Here is a 26,196-nt window from a genome sequence, read left to right on the forward strand (position 1 = left end):
TTGCCGTGCTGTAAAATGACAAAAGCCATTTATCACCCCAGGCACAATATTACAGCTTTGAATTGGTAAAATACCAACCAAGCCAACCTGAAATGAGTAAAAGCAATCCCGACACAGTGTTTTGCTCTCGTTAGAGCTCTTCGGAGAAGTATAGCTTTGTCCAGACACAAGGGAGCACCCAGTATAAGTCAAACAATACCCTTTCAGGCATAGAGTGACAAATAAATTCTGCATAGTATTAATATTAATGTTAGTGATCACCGGATAATCCTTTGCAAACAAATGACAACGCAGTAGTCGGCACACATGCATGTTCTCACTTGCTGAAAACGTTTTCTAAACACAACTGATCATAGCATCACAATCAAAACCATGACAGAACTGGACGTGGTCGAAGAACTGGCAGCTCCAACTGTTACACCTACCACATATACAAACCATAACTGAGATACACTACTGTGTCCACAAACATCAAGCTCAACACATCAACAAACTCAGCGTGTGCGATCCGCGACATCACACCACCCACATACAGAGGTCACAAGTCATTCTGGGCTCAAACATACTCCAATGTTCAAAATGACTGAAAACCCACCAGCAGACAACACATTACAGAAGTTTGACTGATTAAAAAAATAATACATTTGAGATTTTTGGCATCCCAACAAAGACTGTATAATTGTTTCTTTGATTGTAGGTAGGAAGGCTCTGAATTTCGGGGAACAACGTTTACAATGAAGGTTTTACAACGCGGTACTGTTACCACTCAACTTTTACAACGCAAGTCGTTACAACGACTTGCGCTGGGGGGCGCTCCAGGATAGTAAATAGTTTAATTTACTATCCAATTCCTTCCCTACTATCCACGGGGACTGGTTGGAATAGTAAATTAAAATATTTACTATCCAGCACCCCTCAACGCAAGTCGTTGTAACGACTTGCGTTGTAAAAGTTGCGTAGTAACGGCATGCGTTGTAAAAGTACGCGTTGTAACGTCGTACATCCCTGAATTTCATTTCTGTATTCACATGTTCCACATATTTCTTGGAGGGAAGGTCCCTCCTTTTACAATTCTAGTACCTTCAGGAAATCTTTTTAAAATACTACACAACAGCCTCTGACACCCATATCTTTTACAGGGATTTCAAGCTTAAATTTCCTCATAGCCAGGTGGCCCTAAGGAAACGGTGGAACAGGGCGTGCGGGCTCTGCCCCTTCAGTCCAGATTGTACATGCCTGGATTTATGGATTGTCTTCCAATGGGTGGTACCTCCACATCAATCTTCTCCGAAGATTAAAGGGTGGTGACGGGGTCCAGGACCCACTGGCGAGGTCGTGGACGAAGGACAAAAGAAATGGAGGATTGGATCCTCTCTGGATAGAGATGACAAACCTACCACAGAAAGCCAGCCTGGTGCACTGCTTTATTCGCCGACGTATCTTTAGGATTGGAAATTAAATAATCATTGGCAAAGCCAATGCGTCTGTCTTTAATGTACCAACGCCTCTATGCATAGGCATTCACATATGCTACCCACATGCCGAGCGAGCGCAAATACTATTTATCACTTTAAAGCCAGCCCTGTTGGTTCTGCTAACGTTGGGGGAAAAGGGAAGCAAATGGGATTTATTTTTGTGTAGATCCATATTTCAAATAAACAATTAAATGTGACAAACCGTGAAATGATTTAGTGCAGTGGTTCTTAACCCTTTGGCTTCTGAGAACCCCTTTTAATTATTACTGAAATCAAGAGACCCCCATGGAGTCATTATTGGAATACGGGAATCGCGGTCTAAGCCATTTCGATTAATTGAACTACAAAACAATGCACAAAAATACAGAAACAAGCATCCATCCAGCAAATACACAAATAATTTTTTTTTTATATTCTCAAACAAATATAAAAAAACAGGGAAGGTTTAAGCTTTTTAAAGTTCAATTGAGGCCACTCCTTATCCGTACTAGGTTCGGTCTGATGCACTTGCACTGCTCCTATGAATCCACCTGAAGAGTCCAACATCAATTTTAGATGTTGCTTCTTTATTTATATACAATTTATGAATCTGTTAACCCTTTCCATGCTACCGTCGCCTATTGGCCGACAGCAACGCTACCTCGCTGGTGCTGCCATTGGCCAATGGTCGACGAGGCCCCACCCGTTTTGCAGAAGTGCCGCACTTCCGCAAAATCGGCCGTGCAGCCAAGGTGTTAATATTATTTAATTTTGTCAGAGGTTTCAGTCCCCCTGAGTAGGTGTTGCGGATCCCCAGGGGTCCCGGGACCACAGGCTGAGAACCTCAGATTTAGTGCTCTTTTCAGATGTTAAAGAGTCCCTCATGCATCCCAAAGGAAACATATCCTGGAAGGGGGAATGATGCACCAAATAGCCAATAGCATGAGGTGAGAGAGTAATATTCCTCTGGGTGGGGCCAAAACCCATTTAAAGAATTATTAACAATGCAACCATATGTTTTGCTGACACCTACACCTTGAAGCCAGATCTAAACAGAGAGCAGCCTGTGTGTTCACCACTGCAGACAAGTAAACCCGCCTTAGAGAGGCCCACAAGCACCAAGCACATCAACTCAATTCAGAAAGATGCGCAATCGTCAGCGCAAAACCCGCGCAACGCACTGCAACGGGACCAAGAGAATCACGACAGACGAATAACCAGCGACGAGCGCAGAAATAGGACTATAGATGCCCCAATGCTCTGAGCGTAACATTGACAGTATATAATGGTAGATCGTCATGACGTCACATCACAGAGGCCATGTAATCTATACTGTGAATAGCCCACCACAGACGCACGCTTTAACTTGCGGCTATTCAGATCAGCCCTCTCGGAGTGCCTAGAAGAGGGGAGTTTTGCAGTGGGTGCTTACGGGTAAAACAACCTGGTGCCCGCTTGCCCCAGATAGGGTGTTGACAAAGGAGATGAAACCTCGGTGCCCGCCGCACAGAAGTACATGGCAAGGTGGCAGGGGCAACAAACAAGAAGAACCAGTAATTACATAATGGCGACCATCCCAAGACATCAAGAACCACATCAAGATGGGCCAAGGAAAACCACAACAACAATGAAGAGCAGAGATAAATGAAAACATTTAACAGCCAAGAACATCAAACCGCAAACAGAGTAAACACTGGGATCCGAAGGGTGGTCCTACTAAATGTGACCATAGAGATGCGGGTAGGAAGATACAGGCACAGGAGGAGCTCGAGGCTTTCTTAGATGCACGGTCATGGGGAAACAGAGGTGAGACCAGGGGACACACCAGAAGACACCGCAAGATTCGGGAACAGGCAAGAGGAGTTGCCTGGTGCAGCCAGCGCACATTATGTGAACGCCGACATCCATCATGGTAGACTTTAGGGCATTCTTAAAAAAACAATTCAGAAAAATGTGTCAAAGTTTGGGGAAATTTTCTAGTGTACTGTGGGTAAAAATGTGGCGAAGATCAACAGTCAATTAAAATTCAAAAGATGCATTAAGAGGGCGTGGTATGTATGAAGGGTGTGGGATATGCATGAAGGGGCATGGTATGCACAAAGGGTGGGGGATATGCATGAAGGGGCATGGTATGCACAAAGGGTGGGGGATATGCATGAAGGGGCATGGTATGCACAAAGGGTGGGGGATATGCATGAAGGGGGTGTGGTATGTACAAAGGGTGGGGGGTATGCATGAAGGGGGTGTGGTATGCACAAAGGGTGGGGAATATGCATGAAGGGGCATGGTATGCACAAAGGGTGGGGGATATGCATGAAGGGGGTGTGGTATGTACAAAGGGTGGGGGATATGCATGAAGGGGGTGTGGTATGTACAAAGGGTAGGGGATATGCATGAAGAGGCATGGTATGCACAAAGGGTGGGGGATATGCATGAAGGGGCATGGTATGCACAAAGGGTGGGGGATATGCATGAAGGGGGTGTGGTATGTACAAAGGGGGGGGGGATATGCATGAAGGGGGTGTGGTATGTACAAAGGGTAGGGGATATGCATGAAGAGGCATGGTATGCACAAAGGGTGGGGGATATGCATGAAGGGGCATGGTATGCACAAAGGGTGGGGGATATGCATGAAGGGGGTGTGGTATGTACAAAGGGTGGGGGATATGCATGAAGGGGGTGTGGTATGTACAAAGGGTAGGGGATATGCATGAAGGGGCATGGTATGCACAAAGGGTGGGGGATATGCATGAAGGGGCATGGTATGCACAAAGGGTGGGGGATATGCATGAAGGGGCATGGTATGCACAAAGGGTGGGGGATATGCATGAAGGGGGTGTGGTATGTACAAAGGGTGGGGGATATGCATGAAGGGGGTGTGGTATGTACAAAGGGTAGGGGATATGCATGAAGGGGCATGGTATGCACAAAGGGTGGGGGATATGCATGAAGGGGCATGGTATGCACAAAGGGTGGGGGATATGCATGAAGGGGCATGGTATGCACAAAGGGTGGGGGATATGCATGAAGGGGGTGTGGTATGTACAAAGGGTGGGGGATATGCATGAAGGGGGTGTGGTATGTACAAAGGGTAGGGGATATGCATGAAGAGGCATGGTATGCACAAAGGGTGGGGGATATGCATGAAGGGGCATGGTATGCACAAAGGGTGGGGGATATGCATGAAGGGGGTGTGGTATGTACAAAGGGTGGGGGATATGCATGAAGGGGGTGTGGTTTGTACAAAGGGTAGGGGATATGCATGAAGAGGCATGGTATGCACAAAGGGTGGGGGATATGCATGAAGGGGCATGGTATGCACAAAGGGTGGGGGATATGCATGAAGGGGGTGTGGTATGTACAAAGGGTGGGGGATATGCATGAAGGGGGTGTGGTATGTACAAAGGGTAGGGGATATGCATGAAGGGGCATGGTATGCACAAAGGGTGGGGGATATGCATGAAGGGGCATGGTATGCACAAAGGGTGGGGGATATGCATGAAGGGGCATGGTATGCACAAAGGGTGGGGGAAAAGCATGAAGGGGGTGTGGTATGTACAAAGGGTGGGGGATATGCATGAAGGGGGTGTGGTATGTACAAAGGGTAGGGGATATGCATGAAGGGGCATGGTATGCACAAAGGGTGGGGGATATGCATGAAGGGGCATGGTATGCACAAAGGGTGGGGGATATGCATGAAGGGGGTGTGGTATGTACAAAGGGTGGGGGGTATGCATGAAGGGGGTGTGGTATGTACAAAGGGTGGGGGATATGCATGAAGGGGTGTGGTATGTACAAAGGGTGGGGGATATGCATGAAGGGGTGTGGTATGCACAAAGGGTGGGGGATATGCATGAAGGGGGCGTGGTATGTACAAAGGGTGGGGGATATGCATGAAGGGGGTGGTATGTACAAAGGGTGGGGGATATGCATGAAGGGGGTGGTATGTACAAAGGGTGGGGGATATGCATGAAGGGGGTGGTATGTACAAAGGGTGGGGATATGCATGAAGGGGTGTGGTATGTACAAAGGGTGGGGGATATGCATGAAGGGACGTGGTATGCATGAAGGGGCGTGGTATGTATGAAGGGTGGGGATATGCATGAAGGGAGCGTAGTATGTACAAAGGGTGGGGAATATGCATGAAGGGAGCGTGGTATGTATGAAGAGTGGGGTATATGCGTGAAGGGGGTGTGGTATGTACAAAGGGTGAGGGATATGCATGAAGGGGGTGGTATGTACAAAGGGTGGGGATATGCATGAAGGGGGGTGGTATGTATGAAGTGCGGGGATATGCATGAAGGGGGGTGGTATGTATGAAGTGCGGGGATATGCATGAAGGGGGCGTGGTATGTACAAAGGGTGGGGATATGCATGAAGGGGGGTGGTATGTATGAAGTGTGGGGGATATGCATGAAGGGGGCGTGGTATGTACAAAGGGTGGGGATATGCATGAAGGGGGTGTGGTATGTACAAAGGGTTGGGAGATATGCATGAAGGGACGTGGTATGCATGAAGGGGCGTGGTATGTATGAAGGGGCGTGGTATGTATGAAGGGTGGGGGATATGCATGAAGGGAGCGTAGTATGTACAAAGGGTGGGGAATATGCATGAAGGGAGCGTGGTATGTATGAAGGGAGGGGATATGCTTGAAGGGGGGTGGTATGTACAAAGAGTGGGGAATATGCATGAAGGGGGTGTGGTATGTACAAAGGGTGAGGGATATGCATGAAGGGGGTGGTATGTACAAAGGGTGGGGGATATGCATGAAAGGGGGTGGTATGTACAAAGGGTGGGGGATATGCATGAAGGGGGTGGTATGTACAAAGGGTGGGGGATATGCATGAAGGGGGTGTGGTATGTACGAAGGGTAGGAATATGCATAAAGACTGTGTGGTAAGTACAAAGGGTGGGGGATATGCATGAAGGGGGGTGGTATGTACAAAGGGTGGGGGATATGGATGAAGGGGGGTGGTTTGTACAAAGGGTGGGGGATATGCATGAAGGGGCGTGGTATGTACAAAGGGTGGGGGATATGCATGAAGGGGCGTGGTATGTGCAAAGGGTGGGAGATATGCATGAAGGGGGTGGTATGTACAAAGGGTGGGAGATATGTATGAAGGGGCGTGGCATGTACAAAGGGTGGGGGATATGCGTGAAGGGGTAGTATGTACAAAGGGTGGGGGATATGCGTGAAGGGGGTGGTATGTACGAAGGGTAGGGATATGCATGAAGGGGGGTGGTATGTACATAGGGTGGGGATATGCATGAAGGGGGGTGGTATGTACAAAGGGTGGGGATATGCATGAAGGGGGGTGGTATGTACAAAGGGTGGGGGATATGAATGAAGGGGGTGGTATGTACAAGGAGTGGGGGATATGCATGAAGGGGGTGATATGTACAAAGGGTGGGGATATGAATGAAGGGGGTAATATGTACAAAGGGTGGGGGATATGCATGAAGGGGTGGTATGTACAAAGGGTGGGGGATATGCATGAAGAGGGAGTGGTATGTACGAACGGTGGGAGATTTGTGTCAAATAAAACAAGGAAGCAAAATTAAATGTTACAAATTCTCAATAATTTGCCTTTATGGGTGCGTTGTATATGTAATGCACAATAGAAGCAATAGAGCTAGGTGAGTACTAAAGATATCATTTGATATTAACTATTTGTACATCACACAGGTGTAGATTATGAGCTAAATGAAATGTATGTGAAATACAGAAGTCAGATTCTAGTCACATGCGTAGGTATAACCTTTAATTTACACAAGGTACAACTTTTTTCATGAATATTTGTGAGCCTGTTTTTTCTCTGCCTTGTTTCTATTCCTGTAACATTCCAACTTCTCTTCCTTTCACAGTGGACAGACAGTCTTTTAATTGCTTGTTCGCTCTGCTTCAAAATGATATGGAAACTGGGTACACGGGAATCTGGTGTTTGGAGGTGCAAGTGGAATAACTAAGAATCTGGCTGGAGCTGAAAGGGGAATATTTAGGAATCTCACTGGAGCTTAGAACTAAACATGGAATATTTCGGAATATCACTGTGGCATAGAGCTGCATGTGGAATTCCCAGGAATCTTATTGAGCTTAGACCTGCATGTGGAATACCCAGGAATCTCACTGGAGCTTAGAAGTGAACATGGAATATTTAGGAATATCGCTGTGGCATAGAGCTGCATGTGGAATTCCCAGGAATCTTATTGAACTTAGACCTGCATGTGGAATACCCAGGAATCTCACTGGAGCTTAGAGCTGAAAGCGGAATACCCAGGAATCTTAGTGAAGCTTAGAGCTGCATGTGGAATATCCAGGAATCCTACTGGATCTTAAAGCTGAAAGTGGAATACCCAGGAATCTTATTCAAGCTTAGAACTGAACATGGAATATTTAGGAATATCGCTGTGGCATAGAGCTGCATGTGGAAGACCCAGGAATCTTACTGAGCTTAGACAAGCATGTGGAATACCCAGGAATCCTAATGGATCTTAAAGTTGAAAGTGGCATACCCAGGAATCTCACTGGAGCTTGGAGCTGCATGTGAAATACCCAGGAATCTCACCGGATCCTAGAAATGAACATGGAATATTAAGGAACCTCGCTGTGGCATAGAGCTGCATGTGGAATACCCAGGAATCTTACTGGAGCTTAGAGCTGGAAGTGGAATACCCAGGAATCTCACTGGATCTTAGAGCTGGAAGTGGAATACCCAGGAATCTCACTGGATCTTAGAGCTGGAAGTTGAATACCCAGAAATCTCTCTGGATATTAGAGCTGGAAGTGGAATACCCAGGAATCTTACTGGAGCTTAGAGCTGGAAGTGGAATACCCAGGAATCTTACTGGAGGTTAGAGCTGGAAGTTGAATACCCAGGAATCTTACTGGATCTTAGAGCTGGAAGTGGAATACCCAGGAATCTTACTGGAGGTTAGAGCTGGAAGTTGGATACCCCGGAATCTTACTGGAGCTTAGAGCTGGAAGTGGAATACCCAGAAATCTCTCTGGATATTAGAGCTGGAAGTGGAATACCCAGGAATCTTACTGGAGCTTAGAGCTGGAAGTGGAATACCCAGGAATCTTACTGGAGGTTAGAGCTGGAAGTTGAATACCCAGGAATCTTACTGGATCTTAGAGCTGGAAGTGGAATACCCAGGAATCTTACTGGAGCTTAGAGCTGGAAGTGGAATACCCAGGAATCTTACTGGAGCTTAGAGCTGGAAGTGGAATACCCAGGGATCTTACTGGAGCTTAGAGCTGGAAGTGGAATACCCAGGAATCTTACTGGAGCTTAGAGCTGGAAGTGGAATACCCAGGAATCTTACTGGAGCTTAGAGCTGGAAGTGGAATACCCAGGAATCTCACTGGATCTTCGAGCTGGAAGTGGAATACCCAGGAATCTTACTGGATCTTAGAGCTGGAAGTGGAATACCCAGGAATCTTACTGGAGCTTAGAGCTGGAAGTGGAATACCCAGGAATCTCACTGGGTATTAGAGCTGGAAGTGGAATACCCAGGAATCTCACTGGATCTTAGAGCTGGAAGTTGAATACCCAGAAATCTCTCTGGATATTAGAGCTGGAAGTGGAATACCCAGGAATCTCACTGGATCTTAGAGCTGGAAGTGGAATACCCAGGAATCTCACTGGGTATTAGAGCTGGAAGTGGAATACCCAGGAACCTCACTGGATCTTAGAGCTGGAAGTTGAATACCCAGAAATCTCTCTGGATATTAGAGCTGGAAGTGGAATACCCAGAAATCTTAATGGAGCTTAGAGCTGGAAGTGGAATACCCAGAAATCTCTCTGGATATTAGAGCTGGAAGTGGAATACCCAGGAATCTTAATGGAGCTTAGAGCTGGAAGTGGAATACCCAGAAATCTCACTGGTGCTTGGGGCTAAACGTGGAATAACTAGAAATATCACTGGAGCTGAAAGTGTAATGCTTCGAATGTCCCTGGGCCTTGGAGTTGCGTGTGAGGAACATAGAAATCGCACTGGAGCTTAGCGCTGGAAGTGGAATACCCAGGACTCTCACTGGAGCTTAGCGCTGCAAGTGCACAAGAACAGCAGTGTCCAGCACAGCGGCACTGGGTGAGGCCAGCTGTGACATCACCTTGGCCCCCTCACATCCCGCGTCATAAACCAGGAAGTGAGACGAAGAAGTGCCCTTAGACTACCAATGGGAGCTGAATCCCATCTTGGAACCTTGGACACCAAGACCTTCAAGGCACCGATTTTTAGCAACTCCCAGGAGCCACGCTGTGCTCGCCTCTTCCACTCACCGTTCATCACGGACAGGACATTTATAAAACCTGGATGGATGCGCGACCCTATAACACTCAGCACAAGTTGCGACTGTGTTAATGCTGTGGTGGCTTCTGACTGTCACGTGAGGCTTCACCTAACTCATAGGGTTTCAACAAGCATTGGCAAAAGCAATGCATTTGGCTTTCATGTGCCATTGCATGCAAACAGGAGGCTTCCACAAATGCAGTTTACATGCCTTGCTTTCTAAAATGGTGTTTTTCTGTACTCAAGCCAATCAATGCAGGGGAAAATGGACAAACAGAATTGCAGTGTAGAATCCACATAAGCGAATGAATGTGGCAGCGTGAACACTGAACATACTTTTCAAACATAAAATAGTGCCTCGCGCATTCCAATGGAAGAACTCCCTACCAGCTGAGTTAAACGCCAAACATCCAATAAATATCTTGATGTTAAAGGAATACTCCTCGGTGCAGAGCCAATGCCCACTTTATAAAAAATGTATTGAAAGGATTTTTAACACTCTGGCATACAAACAGTGGTGCGGTCAAACCAGACCTAACCCCCACAAATGCCAAAGTACATCCAATGTTCTATTTCCTGTCCTCGCTCCTCACCCTTGCACCGCTTTCCTACAACTGTCCCTTCTTCAGGCTCCGCTCTGGCGTCCTCTTAGATCTTCCAAAATGTGAAGGTGCAGGAGCTCCCCGTGCTTATCTGCTGTAAAAGTAGGACACTAGCAGTAAATTATCTTCCAATGTGCCTACTGTGCACTGAATCCTCTCTAGGCGCCGAGGTGAGTTTAATATGTGCATTGAGTGCTTCTGAATGAGTTCTCGGGGACTCCGCAAGCAAACGGGACAAACGAGAAAGTCTTTATTCTTGTTTTTTTTTATTTAAAGTGTTTTTTTTATACACAATGCAGGTGAATTCACATACTTGCAGAAGCATGAGAGGAGAGCTTGTGACTGTTCACAACTCATCACACTATTATTTGGCGCAAGTTCCATCCCGGGCAAAAGACATGGTTGGGATTTTTTTAATTGAACATTTTTATACTGATATTTAATATCTACGTACATTTGCCTGATTTTCAGATTGCCAGTCATGTATCATGCATTTCAGTTGCAAGTTTTACCTGCTTTATCTTTTGGGTTCATATGCTTTTTGACATCATTTATTTATTTATTTATTTTTAACATTTCTAAAGCGCTGCTTATACCCGTGGGTGTCTTGGCGCTGTAAACCAATTATTTGTAAATGCCTCTGAGCTGATTGACTATTGAGTGAACAGCCAGGTTTTCAAAAGCTTACGGAATTGAAGGAGGGTGGGACTTCGCTTGAACATATATATTTTTAAATAGTACCAAAAATGTACAGGCAATCAGGTACAATAAAACTTGCAATGCTATGTCTTCTTTGGAGAAAAATACAAACAAACTCAAACACGTGAAAAAAGGATGATGAAAGTGTACAGAAAAAACACTCAATAGACAAGAAAGTTTAACATGTAGAATCAAAGCTTTGCAGCAATGACTGATTTGTGGTGAGTGATAAGTGGGAATGATCGTGAACGATACAACTTCAGGTGTCTCAGATATATCTAACAATTTGATCAAGGAAGGTAGCGGCTCTGTTAAGTGGTCTAGGAGCTACACAGGAGTCATAATGATTTGTGGTTGAAGACGGGTTAGTAGTTGCATGTTAGTGACTTGTGTACACTGTACATTCTGCCACTGGTATGGCCTTGTTGCAGTATCCGATCATCGGGTAACTTCAACAGGATTCATTTCCATCGCAGACTGGTGTCCGCTTAGTTCTGATGGTACGTTTCATTGGTATTATGTTCTGGACATATTCTTGATTTGGTGGCTCAGCCCTGTTCATCGCATTGTAGGTGCTAACTATGTGTCTGAGTGCTTTAGGAACTGCTAATGGAGGAGAAGACAGACAAGGGACAAACAGATTTCTGACTTGCCTAAAGCGATATCCATGCAAGGGCCATAACGGGAACTCTGGGAGAAAAAATGTGAGGTGGGGATTGAAGGGGGCATACAATGAGTGAAGGATCTAGAGGAAAGAAAGGGGTGTTTTAAGTTAAGATAAAAGAGATTCTGTTAATTAGAGAAAGTACCGATGGACATTAGCATCCAGCACTAATGTCCGGCTTTGCATTCACATGGCTCCAAAACAGAGTAACATCTTTAGTAAAAAAAAATAGCACGGCATCTTCAATAATAAGAACATTGTCAATAAAACCATAGCATGACCTCTTCAATAATAAAAAGCTTATAATATTTACCATAAAAACAACGAAACCCCTGCCCCAGTTCTGTGCTTATTTTCAAGACCTTGCTTGATGTTGGAATTCTTACTGTTAATTACTTCTCCTTTGGATGAATGGTGACAAACATCTACTTTTCCAAACACATGAGTGAGTTATGCTTACTTTATAAACATGTGGGCCATTTTCGAGGGCCTTTAAGGGATGGGATGTATTTGTGTTTGAAAGGACACACCACACCTGGTTAGGAGCATGACCCCTACCAATGGCACACTTTTCAAGATCAGTTAAGCTGTAGGGGGAAATTCCCATTTAGGCTCCCTTTTCATCCAACCCCACAGGATTGCACTGATTCTCAGGGACCTCCACCAAGCAAGATCTGAAATTAAGCACTCACGGAAGAACACAGCATGACTGAGTTAAAATAAAAGTTTGTGGTCAACTGTGTTTGACGTGGTCACAGTTTACCAGTCTGCATAGGTAGCCATCAGGTCCTGTAAATGTCTGGTTTAGAGGCAGGGGCACTACATGTGAGCGGTTGTGAGAATGTGACGACCTTCATAATTATTAATTAAATTTGTGAAATATATAACTGATTAAAATAAAATATGCACAGCTTGCGTTCAAAGACTTCTCAAAATAGAGGCTACAAAGGTGAGTGGGAAGCCATGTTCAGCGCAGCCGGATCATGTCTTTCCAACGCTTCCTTGTATTCTTAGTGTGATCTGGCGAAGTTCGAACATGTCATGGAAATACAGATACTGGCTGAGGGAAACCGGGACCAGCCCAGCTAGGTTATTTTACTAATCTACTATTGGACCAGTGGTCCCATCTGAAATCATTGACTAGTTGGCCATTAAAAGTTGCCAGCACCTCAGAGAGATTCAGCCACCAAGACTAAATATCAGCGAAGTTCTCAGTCGGTCAAGAAACTCCTCACTTTGCGGCAGCATTGCTGTTCACAAAAAGAGAAGCGTCCTGCATGTAAGAGGGGGAGGTCTTGTTTCCAAGAGTTGGACCCTCTTTAAGTCTCCTCATGAAACTAGAAGTCCACTCACAAAACATCAGATGCCCAAACTCATTTTTAAGAAAGGTAGTTTCTTCTAGAAAAAAAGACGTTCGTACCTAAAACAAGTGCAGTCCTGCTTGATAAACAACAAGTTCTTGTTTGCAAGAACAGAGCCCCACCGTCTAGAAACCTAGGGCCAGATTTAACACTTATTCATGCTGAGCAGCAGCTGCAAATCCCACGCTGCACTGTGTGAAAAGGAGAGAGGAGAGCGCCATATTTACAAAAATATGGCACTCTCCTCCTCTTTCCCAAGTACCAGTGCCGAAATCGGAGACACCTTGGCGCCATAGTGCAAGGGTGTCTCCGTGAGTGTAGCATAGGCTTTGTACTGGAAGGATAGCCTTTCAGTACAAAATACTTGCTTAGACTAACCTTAACCCCGTTTACCTCTTTGTATGCGTGCTGTAAAGTGCAGCACACGTACAAAGTCAGAAAAGGAAGGAGAAATGAAAGCAATCCTCCTTTCTTGTGCATACTTCAAAAGGGCGCAGTTTTCTGGCGCTAAACCTGGTCTACTTCATTTAGCAAATAGGGTTTGGTGTCAGAAACCTTGGGTGGTTGCATGGGAACGCCCATGCACCATCCATGGTACGCCCCCTTGGTGCTTTGTAATGCAAAGCTGCGCTATGCCTGCTTCGTGTTACTTTCACATTATTTCTAGCACTAAACAAGTTTCGGGCTGCGAAGTATATCAGAAAGAAAAAGATTTTGGCCGATTTGGGTCACTTTTGTGACACAAACATGGCATAAAATCTTAGTAAATCTCCCCCTAAATGTCCACTCCCAAAACAAGAGTTATTCCAAACAAGAGTGGACATGAATAAAGGTCTCACTCTAGAAACTGGGGCTGTTGCGTGAAAGGTTGAGGGCAAGAATGTGCCATGTATGGCATTATATGGCACATTCTTGTCCTCTCATTGCACTGTCACACAATGTGTTGTCTAGTGCCAATGGAGGCACCCTTGCGCCAAGGTGCAAGGGTGCCTGCATTGTAGGCAGGATTGTTGCTGGGCAGATAGATGCTCCTTCTTGCACAAAAACAATCCTCTGAGACTTTGACTTCTTTCTACGCGTGCTTCAGAATGCAGCACACGTAGAAAGAGGACAAAGAGGGTAAAATAAACATATTCCTCATTGTAACGTCTCCTCTGGGAAGACTTCGCATTTTGTCGCATTCCTAGGACTACCTCTCATGGTAAATCATCTGGGACTGGACCACAATCCACGGGTGGGATCACGCGCACTCCACCCATGCAACGCCTCTCCAGTGCAGAGGACTCCAGAGTTGCCAAGCAGCGCATGCATTGCTCGGTAAATATACTTTAGTGTTGGGCTGCCCTTGCGTTACCTTGCATGACGCAAGGGCCGCACAACACTATAAATCTGGCCCTTAGGGTCCACTCAAAACAAGAGGTCTTAAATGAGAGTTGCTGAACTTTACTATTTTAAGAGTAGAGACCCTCTCCGATACCAAGAGGCTCCGCGTTTGAGAATGGACACTGTTTTTGGCATGAACAGAGAACTCTCTCAAATTGGAACGTTCTCCCACCCACAAGAAAGGAGAAGTGGCATGTTTGATTGAGAACCAGGTCTCGTTTTCACAATCAGAGGCCTGCTATAGAAGTGTGACATCCATTCCCCTCCCCAACAAACAAGAGAGAGCAGACATGCTCTTGTTTCCAAGCACTCGCTATGTCCTTTCCCCGACATGTAGTAAGAGGGTTTCCATTTCCATGAGAGGCGATCTCTTTTGGAAGATGAAGCATTTACAACTCTTTGGACAGAGACCTCCCCTCCATTAATGAAGGCTTCGGCCACCTACTGAAGGCACGTGGCGCTGTCCATCTCCTGAAGGCACGTGGCACTGGCCATCTCCTGAAGGCACGTGGCACTGGCCATCTCCTGAAGGCACGCAGTGCTGGCCGACCCCTGAAGGCACGCGGCGCTGGCCGACCCCTGAAGGCACGTGGCGCTGGCCGACCCCTGAAGGCACGTGGCGCTGGCCGACCCCTGAAGGCACGTGGCGCTGGCCGACCCCTGAAGGCACGTGGCGGTTTGTCCAATAATATTAAGGGTAAAACTGAGCTATCAGATGGCCCATTATTTGGGTCCTTGAGGAATGCTTTTGGAGCAAGTAAGTCCCTGTCCCAGCAGGTCAAAGGTTATGTGTATGGTGGACCCCAGGAGTTAGTCTCTGTCTCCCAGGAGGTGCGGTTGAACCATGGCATCGTCCTCCAGGTCGGACAGGCTATGTCGTCCGGTGTCTAGGCGGTGGGGGAACGAGTGGGACGAGACCCTCCGCTGGAACTCATCATGCATGCGGCTCTCCGCCTCTTCGTCACTGGTCTCCAACGACTGGCAGCGCTCACCATCTTCATCCTCCGTTGAGGTGCCATCTGCAGAAGACATGAAAAGGGTGAGGTAATACCAAGAATGGGCACACCAGGAGCTGTTCTTATACAAATCAACTGCACTCCTATTAATGACCTAGAAATGTTAATGCAGAAACTGCCTTGTCCCCGAGTTATGCACTAATCTCTGCAGCACAGCTGTAACCCACTGAGCTAGATTTGTGGCGTGGCATCTGGGACCTGGAATAAGTGAGGCTTCATTAGAATAAGGAGAAGCAAGAATCTGGGACTCATCCGCCTAGAAGTGATGGGAAAGTGCAGGAAGCTATGGTAGAAACAAGGGATGGAGTGTAGAAAGAGAACAGGAGGAGACTGAGAATTGAACCTTAAATAATCCCAAAGAGAAGAGGGGAGTTAAAACTCTGAGCAACCCAAGAAGCAAGGGAGGAGTGAGTGAAAGAACAAGATGAGAACCAGGAACAGGGAGTATGAGAAACTCAGAGAAGGAAGGAAGGAAGAGTGGCAAACCGTGTCACTACAAATGGAAGCAAAGACTACAACTACCAGAATGCAATGCTTTGTTACATGACAGACGGTGTCAGTGTATCCGCCCACACTAAGTGCAAGCAGCAAGAACTCTGTACTTGTTAGACAGAATATGTTAAATGCAATAATATGGATGTTGGAGTTATGTTCCTGCAAATTATTTCTTTACAATGTGGAGCCATCAAAAACATCAAATAAAAAAAGTAACCTTTAAAGCATGGAGACAATGGAAGTGCCTGGTCCCTCCCCTAGTTTTCGATTGGCTGCTGTCAAACATCTGAGGGGCTGGGGCAGAGGTATTTTACCACCTCAAACAATGTTAAACAGTTGTACTGGAACTTTAAAAGAATGTGCAGTTTTTGGATAGAAATGTAGCAGTATTTATAGGCATGTCGACAGCAAATAGAGGACACACACAACCCAATAGCAACACAAAAATATAACAGGGAACACAGCAAAATAGAATGGGACACAACAACAATACAAAGCAGCAATACTGCAAAAAATGAGGCTGAAAAAACAATGCCACAAAAAAGTAACCCATATGCTACCACAATTAAAATATGCAACACAACAAACGAGCGCAAATATTCTTGTCACAAGTTCCCACCTCACAAATCTGGTCTCATACAACAGTGTTAAAAAGTGCCTGATTAAAGCACTGATTTCATTGACACCAGCCAGCAATGGATGCAACGAGCCCTAAATGGCTTAAGGTCAGAAGGATGCACAGAGCTTCCAGTCAAAATATTGAATAGGAGGTGAAAATGGTGATGGGCTGTGTGTGGCTTTAGTGGTGTAAAACCGGAAGGTTCCCAAGGGAGGAATGAGGGGTGTTGTCAGCAGTGTGCGACAGCGGTGTAAGAGAACAGCTATAGGCAGGACCACTGAAATTATACGATTCTGCGGCCATGGCCTTTCTTGCATAATTACAGATTTGCCACATCATCCCTCCTCTGCTGCATAACTTGCATATTATAACAAAAAATAATTGTTTCTAGCTCAAACAGATAAAAAGTTACTAAAAATGTGGCGATATGTGTTCGCACGCAGTGGCAGGACCATCACAATGGTTAGCCGGCCATCTTTCAGCTGCTTATTTCTGTATTAGCTCGTCCGAATGCTACTAATGAGGTGAAAACTTTGCCCAGACAGTATTACCGCATGCAAAAAATGACAAAATAATGAAGTAATACTATCAAAAAAATGTGGCGCATTATTTGGCTTTTCTTGCCGCATAATTTAGTCAAACCTGAAGCATAGTTCCAGTGGCCCTGGCAATAGGTCTTCGAGAAAGGGGTACAGGCGAAGTTGTGTGTCGGCCCCAGTACAGCAACAGCGGGGCTGCTGCAGGCTAAGATTGTGCAATGCTGGCACTGATGTGTGTCGGCCCCAGTACAGCAACAGCGGGGCTGCTGCAGGCTAACATTGTGCAGTGCTGCCACGGATGTGTGTCGGCCCCAGTACAGCAACAGCGGGGCTGCTGCAGGCTAGGATTGTGGAGTACTGGCACGGATGCGTGTCGGCCCCAGTACAGCAACAGCGGGGCTGCTGCAGGCTAAGATTGTGCAGTGCTGGCACTGATGTGTGCTGGTCGCAGTACAGGAAGAGGTGGGGCGCTGCAGGCTAAGATTGTGCAGTACTGGCACGGATGTGTGCTGGTCGCAGTACAGGAAGAGGTTGGGCGCTGCAGGCTAAGATTGTGCAGTGCTGGCACGGATGTGTGCTGGTCGCAGTACAGGAAGAGGTGGGGCGCTGCATGCTAAGATTGTGCAGTGCTGGCACGGATGTGTGCTGGTCGCAGTACAGGAAGAGGTGAGGAGCTGCAGGCTAAGATTGTGCAGTGCTGGCACGGATGTGTGCTGGTCGCAGTACAGGAAGAGGTGGGGCGCTGCATGCTAAGATTGTGCAGTGCTGGCACGGATGTGTGCTGGTCGCAGTACAGGAAGAGGTGAGGAGCTGCAGGCTAAGATTGTGCAGTGCTGGAACGGATGTGTGCTGGTCGCAGTACAGGAAGTGGTGGGGCGCTGCAGGCTAAGATTGTGCAGTGCTGGCACTGATGTGTGCTGGTCGCAGTACAGGAAGAGGTGAGGGCGCTGCAGGCTAAGATTGTGCAGTGCTGGCACGGATGTGTGCTGGTCGCAGTACAGGAAGAGGTGGGGCGCTGCAGGCAAAGATTGTGCAGTACTGGCACGGATGTGTGTCGGCCCCAGTACAGCAACAGCGGGGCAGCTGCAGGCTAAGATTGTGCAGTGCTAGCATGGATGTGTGTCGGCCCCAGTACAGCAACAGCGGGGCTGCTGCAGGCTAAGATTGTGCAGTGCTGGCACGGATGTGTGTCTGGTCGCAGCACAGGAACAGGTGGGGCGCTGCAGGCTAAGATTGTGCAGTGCTGGCACGGTTGTGTGTCGGCCCCAGTACAGCAACAGCGGGGCTGCTGCAGGCTAAGATTGTGCAGTGCTGGCACGGATGTGTGCTGGTCGCAGTACAGGTAGAGGTTGGGCGCTGCAGGCTAAGATTGTGCAGTGCTGGCACTGATGTGTGCTGGTCGCAGTACAGGAAGAGGTGGGGCGCTGCAGGCTAAGATTGTGCAGTGCTGGCACTGATGTGTGCTGGTCGCAGTACAGGAAGAGGTGAGGGCACTGCAGGCTAAGATTGTGCAATGCTGGCACTGATGTGTGTCGGCCCCAGTATAGCAACAGCGGGGCTGCTGCAGGCTAAGATTGTGCAGTGCTGGCACGGATGTGTGCTGGTCGCAGTACAGGAAGAGGTGGGGCGCTGCAGGCTAAGATTGTGCAGTGCTGGCACGGATGTGTCTGGTCGCAGTACAGGAAGAGGTGCGGCGCTGCAGGCTAAGATTGTGCAGTGCTAGCATGGATGTGTGTCGGCCCCAGTACAGCAACAGCGGGGCTGCTGCAGGCTAAGATTGTGCAGTGCTGGCACGGATGTGTGCTGGTCGCAGTACAGGAAGAGGTGGGGCGCTGCAGGCTAAGATTGTGCAGTACTGGCACGGTTGTGTGTCGGCCCCAGTACAGCAACAGCGGGGCTGCTGCAGGCTAAGATTGTGCAGTGCTGGCACTGATGTGTGCTGGTCGCAGTACAGGAAGAGGTTGGGCGCTGCAGGCTAAGATTGTGCAGTGCTGGCACTGATGTGTGCTGGTCGCAGTACAGGTAGAGGTTGGGCGCTGCAGGCTAAGATTGTGCAGTACTGGCACGGATGTGTGCTGGTCGCAGTACAGGAAGAGGTTGGGCGCTGCAGGCTAAGATTGTGCAGTGCTGGCACTGATGTGTGCTGGTCGCAGTACAGGAAGAGGTGGGGCGCTGCAGGCAAAGATTGTGCAGTGCTGGCACTGATGTGTGCTGGTCGTAGTACAGGAAGAGGTGAGGAGCTGCAGGCTAAGATTGTGCAGTGCTGGCACGGATGTGTGCTGGTCGCAGTACAGGAAGAGGTGGGGCGCTGCATGCTAAGATTGTGCAGTGCTGGCACGGATGTGTGCTGGTCGCAGTACAGGAAGAGGTGAGGAGCTGCAGGCTAAGATTGTGCAGTGCTGGAACGGATGTGTGCTGGTCGCAGTACAGGAAGTGGTGGGGCGCTGCAGGCTAAGATTGTGCAGTGCTGGCACTGATGTGTGCTGGTCGCAGTACAGGAAGAGGTGAGGGCGCTGCAGGCTAAGATTGTGCAGTGCTGGCACGGATGTGTGCTGGTCGCAGTACAGGAAGAGGTGGGGCGCTGCAGGCAAAGATTGTGCAGTACTGGCACGGATGTGTGTCGGCCCCAGTACAGCAACAGCGGGGCAGCTGCAGGCTAAGATTGTGCAGTGCTAGCATGGATGTGTGTCGGCCCCAGTACAGCAACAGCGGGGCTGCTGCAGGCTAAGATTGTGCAGTGCTGGCACGGATGTGTGTCTGGTCGCAGCACAGGAACAGGTGGGGCGCTGCAGGCTAAGATTGTGCAGTGCTGGCACGGTTGTGTGTCGGCCCCAGTACAGCAACAGCGGGGCTGCTGCAGGCTAAGATTGTGCAGTGCTGGCACGGATGTGTGCTGGTCGCAGTACAGGTAGAGGTTGGGCGCTGCAGGCTAAGATTGTGCAGTGCTGGCACTGATGTGTGCTGGTCGCAGTACAGGAAGAGGTGGGGCGCTGCAGGCTAAGATTGTGCAGTGCTGGCACTGATGTGTGCTGGTCGCAGTACAGGAAGAGGTGAGGGCACTGCAGGCTAAGATTGTGCAATGCTGGCACTGATGTGTGTCGGCCCCAGTATAGCAACAGCGGGGCTGCTGCAGGCTAAGATTGTGCAGTGCTGGCACGGATGTGTGCTGGTCGCAGTACAGGAAGAGGTGGGGCGCTGCAGGCTAAGATTGTGCAGTGCTGGCACGGATGTGTCTGGTCGCAGTACAGGAAGAGGTGCGGCGCTGCAGGCTAAGATTGTGCAGTGCTAGCATGGATGTGTGTCGGCCCCAGTACAGCAACAGCGGGGCTGCTGCAGGCTAAGATTGTGCAGTGCTGGCACGGATGTGTGCTGGTCGCAGTACAGGAAGAGGTGGGGCGCTGCAGGCTAAGATTGTGCAGTACTGGCACGGTTGTGTGTCGGCCCCAGTACAGCAACAGCGGGGCTGCTGCAGGCTAAGATTGTGCAGTGCTGGCACTGATGTGTGCTGGTCGCAGTACAGGAAGAGGTTGGGCGCTGCAGGCTAAGATTGTGCAGTGCTGGCACTGATGTGTGCTGGTCGCAGTACAGGTAGAGGTTGGGCGCTGCAGGCTAAGATTGTGCAGTACTGGCACGGATGTGTGCTGGTCGCAGTACAGGAAGAGGTTGGGCGCTGCAGGCTAAGATTGTGCAGTGCTGGCACTGATGTGTGCTGGTCGCAGTACAGGAAGAGGTGGGGCGCTGCAGGCAAAGATTGTGCAGTGCTGGCACTGATGTGTGCTGGTCGTAGTACAGGAAGAGGTGAGGAGCTGCAGGCTAAGATTGTGCAGTGCTGGCACGGATGTGTGCTGGTCGCAGTACAGGAAGAGGTGGGGCGCTGCATGCTAAGATTGTGCAGTGCTGGCACGGATGTGTGCTGGTCGCAGTACAGGAAGAGGTGAGGAGCTGCAGGCTAAGATTGTGCAGTGCTGGAACGGATGTGTGCTGGTCGCAGTACAGGAAGTGGTGGGGCGCTGCAGGCTAAGATTGTGCAGTGCTGGCACTGATGTGTGCTGGTCGCAGTACAGGAAGAGGTGAGGGCGCTGCAGGCTAAGATTGTGCAGTGCTGGCACGGATGTGTGCTGGTCGCAGTACAGGAAGAGGTGGGGCGCTGCAGGCAAAGATTGTGCAGTACTGGCACGGATGTGTGTCGGCCCCAGTACAGCAACAGCGGGGCAGCTGCAGGCTAAGATTGTGCAGTGCTAGCATGGATGTGTGTCGGCCCCAGTACAGCAACAGCGGGGCTGCTGCAGGCTAAGATTGCGCAGTGCTGGCACGGATGTGTGTCTGGTCGCAGCACAGGAACAGGTGGGGCGCTGCAGGCTAAGATTGTGCAGTGCTGGCACGGTTGTGTGTCGGCCCCAGTACAGCAACAGCGGGGCTGCTGCAGGCTAAGATTGTGCAGTGCTGGCACGGATGTGTGCTGGTCGCAGTACAGGTAGAGGTTGGGCGCTGCAGGCTAAGATTGTGCAGTGCTGGCACTGATGTGTGCTGGTCGCAGTACAGGAAGAGGTGGGGCGCTGCAGGCTAAGATTGTGCAGTGCTGGCACTGATGTGTGCTTGTCGCAGTACAGGAAGAGGTGAGGGCACTGCAGGCTAAGATTGTGCAATGCTGGCACTGATGTGTGTCGGCCCCAGTATAGCAACAGCGGGGCTGCTGCAGGCTAAGATTGTGCAGTGCTGGCACGGATGTGTGCTGGTCGCAGTACAGGAAGAGGTGGGGCGCTGCAGGCTAAGATTGTGCAGTGCTGGCACGGATGTGTCTGGTCGCAGTACAGGAAGAGGTGCGGCGCTGCAGGCTAAGATTGTGCAGTGCTAGCATGGATGTGTGTCGGCCCCAGTACAGCAACAGCGGGGCTGCTGCAGGCTAAGATTGTGCAGTGCTGGCACGGATGTGTGCTGGTCGCAGTACAGGAAGAGGTGGGGCGCTGCAGGCTAAGATTGTGCAGTACTGGCACGGTTGTGTGTCGGCCCCAGTACAGCAACAGCGGGGCTGCTGCAGGCTAAGATTGTGCAGTGCTGGCACTGATGTGTGCTGGTCGCAGTACAGGAAGAGGTTGGGCGCTGCAGGCTAAGATTGTGCAGTGCTGGCACTGATGTGTGCTGGTCGCAGTACAGGTAGAGGTTGGGCGCTGCAGGCTAAGATTGTGCAGTACTGGCACGGATGTGTGCTGGTCGCAGTACAGGAAGAGGTTGGGCGCTGCAGGCTAAGATTGTGCAGTGCTGGCACTGATGTGTGCTGGTCGCAGTACAGGAAGAGGTGGGGCGCTGCAGGCAAAGATTGTGCAGTGCTGGCACTGATGTGTGCTGGTCGTAGTACAGGAAGACGTGGGGCGCTGCAGGCTAAGATTGTGCAGTGCTGGCACGGATGTGTGCTGGACGCAGTACAGGAAGAGGTGGGGCGCTGCAGGCTAAGATTGTGCAGTGCTGGCACTGATGTGTGCTGGTCGCAGTACAGGTAGAGGTTGGGCGCTGCAGGATAAGATTGCGCAGTGCTGGCACGGATGTGTGCTGGTCGCAGTACAGGTAGAGGTTGGGCGCTGCAGGCTAAGATTGTGCAGTGCTGGCACGGATGTGTGCTGGTCGCAGTACAGGTAGAGGTTGGGCGCTGCAGGCTAAGATTGTGCAGTGCTGGCACGGATGTGTGTCTGGTCGCAGTACAGGAAGAGGTGCGGCGCTGCAGGCTAAGATTGTGCAGTGCTGGCACTGATGTGTGTCTGGTCGCAGTACAGGAAGAGGTGAGGCGCTGCAGGCTAAGATTGTGCAGTGCTGGCACGGATGTGTGCTGGTCGCAGTACAGGTAGAGGTTGGGCGCTGCAGGCTAAGATTGTGCAGTGCTGGCACGGATGTGTGCTGGTCGCAGTACAGGTAGAGGTTGGGCGCTGCAGGCTAAGATTGTGCAGTGCTGGCACGGATGTGTGTCTGGTCGCAGTACAGGAAGAGGTGCGGCGCTGCAGGCTAAGATTGTGCAGTGCTGGCACGGATGTGTGTCTGGTCGCAGTACAGGAAGAGGTGGGGCGCTGCAGGCTAAGATTGTGCAGTACTGGCACGGATGTGTGTCGGCCCCAGAACAGCAACAGCGGGGCTGCTGCAGGCTAAGATTGTGCAGTGCTGGCACGAATGTGTGTCTGGTCGCAGCACAGGAACAGGTGAGGGCGCTGCAGCTAAGGACTGAGGTAACTAGCGTTGTGTGTAGGCCCCATTTGTGGAATGACTGTGTGCTGTAGGTCATGACTGAGGTGTACTGGAAGAGATGCCTGTCACTGGAATAGCTGGGGGTGCTGCAGGTCTGGGTATTAGGTGTTCTCACAGAGCTCTAAATGTGCCCCTGGGATATAATACACAGGGTACAGGGCTGCCTGCATGCGTCTCAACACTGGAATAACAGCCTGTCCGGTTTCTTGCCCACCAACAAGAGTACTGGAGTACCAGTGCAGCTGCAGGTCATGAAGTTAACTTGAGTCCCAGTTCTGCAATATTAGGCGCGCTGCAGGGTAGGCATAAGGCGCATTGGCAGAGATGAGTGGGATGGAGCAGAACAGGCAGACCCATTTCTGGGGCCCATTTTTTGGAATAGGTGTGGTGAAGGTCAGGACTTGGACGAGATCAAAAGGAGAATGTTTGGACCATATCACCAGAGTCACTGGAATTATGCAAAACTGGCGGGGTACTTTCCACATCATTGTAGATTTGCAACTTTTGCCACATAATACATCATCTGCTGCATAATCTGCAGATTAAAAAAAAAGTTATATCCCAAATGGATCAATAGTTCCTAGGAATCTGGCGAAGAGTGCTAGCCCTCAATGGAAGACCCAATACAAAAATCAACTGGTCACTTTTCAGTTGCTTATTGCTGTGTTTGGGTGTTAAACTGCTACTTAGGAGCCGAAACATTTGCTTAGACAGTGTTTACGTTTAAAATGTCCAAGTTATGAAGTATTGCTGTATTACATCATATAATGGGAGTTTTCTAGCTGCATTACTTAGTCAACCCTCCCGCATAATTTGGTGCTCTACTGCCACATAATTCCTGTGGTCCTACATATCAAGCACAAGTAGAACATAGCAGATTTGAGGGTAGTGTTGTGTAGTGGCCTTGACTGCTGCATCGCCTCACTGCAGGACGGGCGCATCTTACCTCGCGTTCCTCTGCCCTGAAGCTTGCGGCATTCCTTCGGCTGCGGCAGCTCCATCTCGTTCTCCTCGGGGATGGTGTCCTGCTCAACGGATGTCCCCTGCCAGTCGCTGAAGGCCCTCTCGAAGGACTTGGCAAGGCAGGCGGTGATGGCTTTGGCCTTCTCCGCCTTGTTGCACAGGAAGACGCGACACTGCAGCTGGCCCCGGTGCTTGCAGATGTAGAGGAAGACGTTGGGTATCACGGGGTCGGCCGTGCAGCAGGCAATGTCATGGAGGTACGTCTTGGTGATCTGTCGCCCGCTGGCGATCTCCTTCACCTCCAGGTAGCGGGGCCGCACCACCAGCGCGTGGTCCTTCTCCTGCGGCTTACCCTGGCAGGCGCTCAGCAGCTGCGCCACCACCTCGTGCGTCTGCTCCACCTGCAGCGAGTAGATCTTCTCCACGCCCAGGTAGTGCACCTTGAAGAGCGGATCTCCGTGAGACAGCCTCTTCACCTTGTCCTTGCTGAACTTCTGCCGCAGGACCGCCGGGGACTTCCTGATGGTCTTCACCAGGTGGGAACTACTGAAGGACATTTTCAGATTTCTTTGTTGGGTTCCTTTTAAGTTCAGATCCCTTTACCTTTTGGGGCGTAATAATTTTTCTTTTTTTACGCCAGCCTAGCTATTTTTAGTCCACCTGAAAATTTGTTGTTCAGCTTGCATGGACTATTTTTACAGCTGTTTTTATTCAGTTCTTTGTCATTTCTTGTACTTTTTTTTAAATCGCTTGTCCTTTTTCCCTTTTTTTCTACCTGGTATCCTTTTCGGTTGCAAAATATTTGGTTTTTTTCACCTTCGTGAAACGCGCTACCGGCAGCTTCTTGCGTATTATTTTGTGGACAATCTTGCTACCAGTCTTCCTTGGTTTTTCATCTCCAGTCTTCACACCTTTGTCTGGGCGCCTTTTCCGTGTTTCGAAGGATTTCCAGCCTTCTAGGGGAAAAACAGAGAAAAATGAATCATCAGTGATCTATTTCAGAAACTGGCGCATCTTACATCATCTTTTCTTCCCAGTCGGTATTATGAGTTTCATAAGGAACATTAGTGGTAAACCACAAATATACGTGTTACGTAATTATTCAACAATATTTACAAACAAAATAGCAACACCCAGTTTGAGTATCCGTAGTCGCACCCAATCACCGAGTGATGTTCCAGTTCAAGGTACTCTCCGCCGAGCCCTTTAAACATCACTGGCCAATTAAAGGGGCTATCCAGTAAATGACGTCACAATTGAACTCAAAACCCAAGCTGACCATCAATAATCAGGAGTGCAGCTTCAGAAAGGATGTTTGGGGTGTTACACCCCCCTAATAAATGGATTATTTAGTAAATAGTTGGGTACAGGAGCATTCAGTCGGTGTCTGTCGGATTTCACCTGGGATTTTTAAATACTCACTGAGAGAAACACACAAACACTTCTGTTTTGAAGTTATAAAACATGAGTATTTTACAAAATAATGTGTTATAAGCAATAGTCGACAGGCCCGGACTGGCCGTTGCGGGCACCGGGCAATCCCCGATGCGCTGCAAGGGTGGGGGCCGGTTTAGGGCACCTGGGGGCCGTTTTTGTTACAGGGCCGTTTTTGCAGCCCTGTAACAAAAATCGGCCGAAAACCGGCCCTGGCAGAGAGCTTGGCGGCACCCCCAACCCCCCCGGAGTGGGGGGGCCAGTCAAGCACTTTGCCAGGGCCGGTTTTGGTTCCCAGTCCGGCCCTGACGGTCGAAGTAAGAGGGATCTGAGGGGCACGAGGTGCCAATTTTTTTTTTAGTTAGAAAAACTGTTGCCCGACATTTTGTGAAAAGACAATAATTTCAACAGCTGAAAACCTTCAACTGAAGTGTAAGGCAG

General features: G+C 49.1%; 1 protein-coding gene across 4 annotated transcripts in view; it reads right to left on the reverse strand.

Annotated features, from left to right (window-relative positions):
* Positions 1-10,606: 10,606 nt before the first annotated feature.
* Positions 10,607-26,196, reverse strand: part of LOC147678599 (low density lipoprotein receptor adapter protein 1-B-like) — a 73,938-nt gene continuing 58,348 nt past the window's right edge. For all 4 annotated transcript variants that reach the window (XM_086946052.1, XM_086946054.1, XM_086946053.1 and 1 more), the window contains exons 2-3: positions 24,305-25,277; positions 10,607-15,477 (exon numbers count right to left, since the gene is read on the reverse strand). In XM_086946052.1, the coding sequence (XP_086802178.1) occupies positions 15,269-15,477; positions 24,305-24,878 (783 nt within the window). In that variant the 5' untranslated portion in view covers positions 24,879-25,277 and the 3' untranslated portion in view covers positions 10,607-15,268. The remainder of the gene's footprint in view (positions 15,478-24,304; positions 25,278-26,196) is intronic.

The sequence above is a fragment of the Lissotriton vulgaris genome, chromosome 12 (assembly GCF_964263255.1).
Source record: "Lissotriton vulgaris chromosome 12, aLisVul1.2, whole genome shotgun sequence".
NCBI classification, from domain to species: Eukaryota; Metazoa; Chordata; class Amphibia; order Caudata; family Salamandridae; genus Lissotriton; species Lissotriton vulgaris.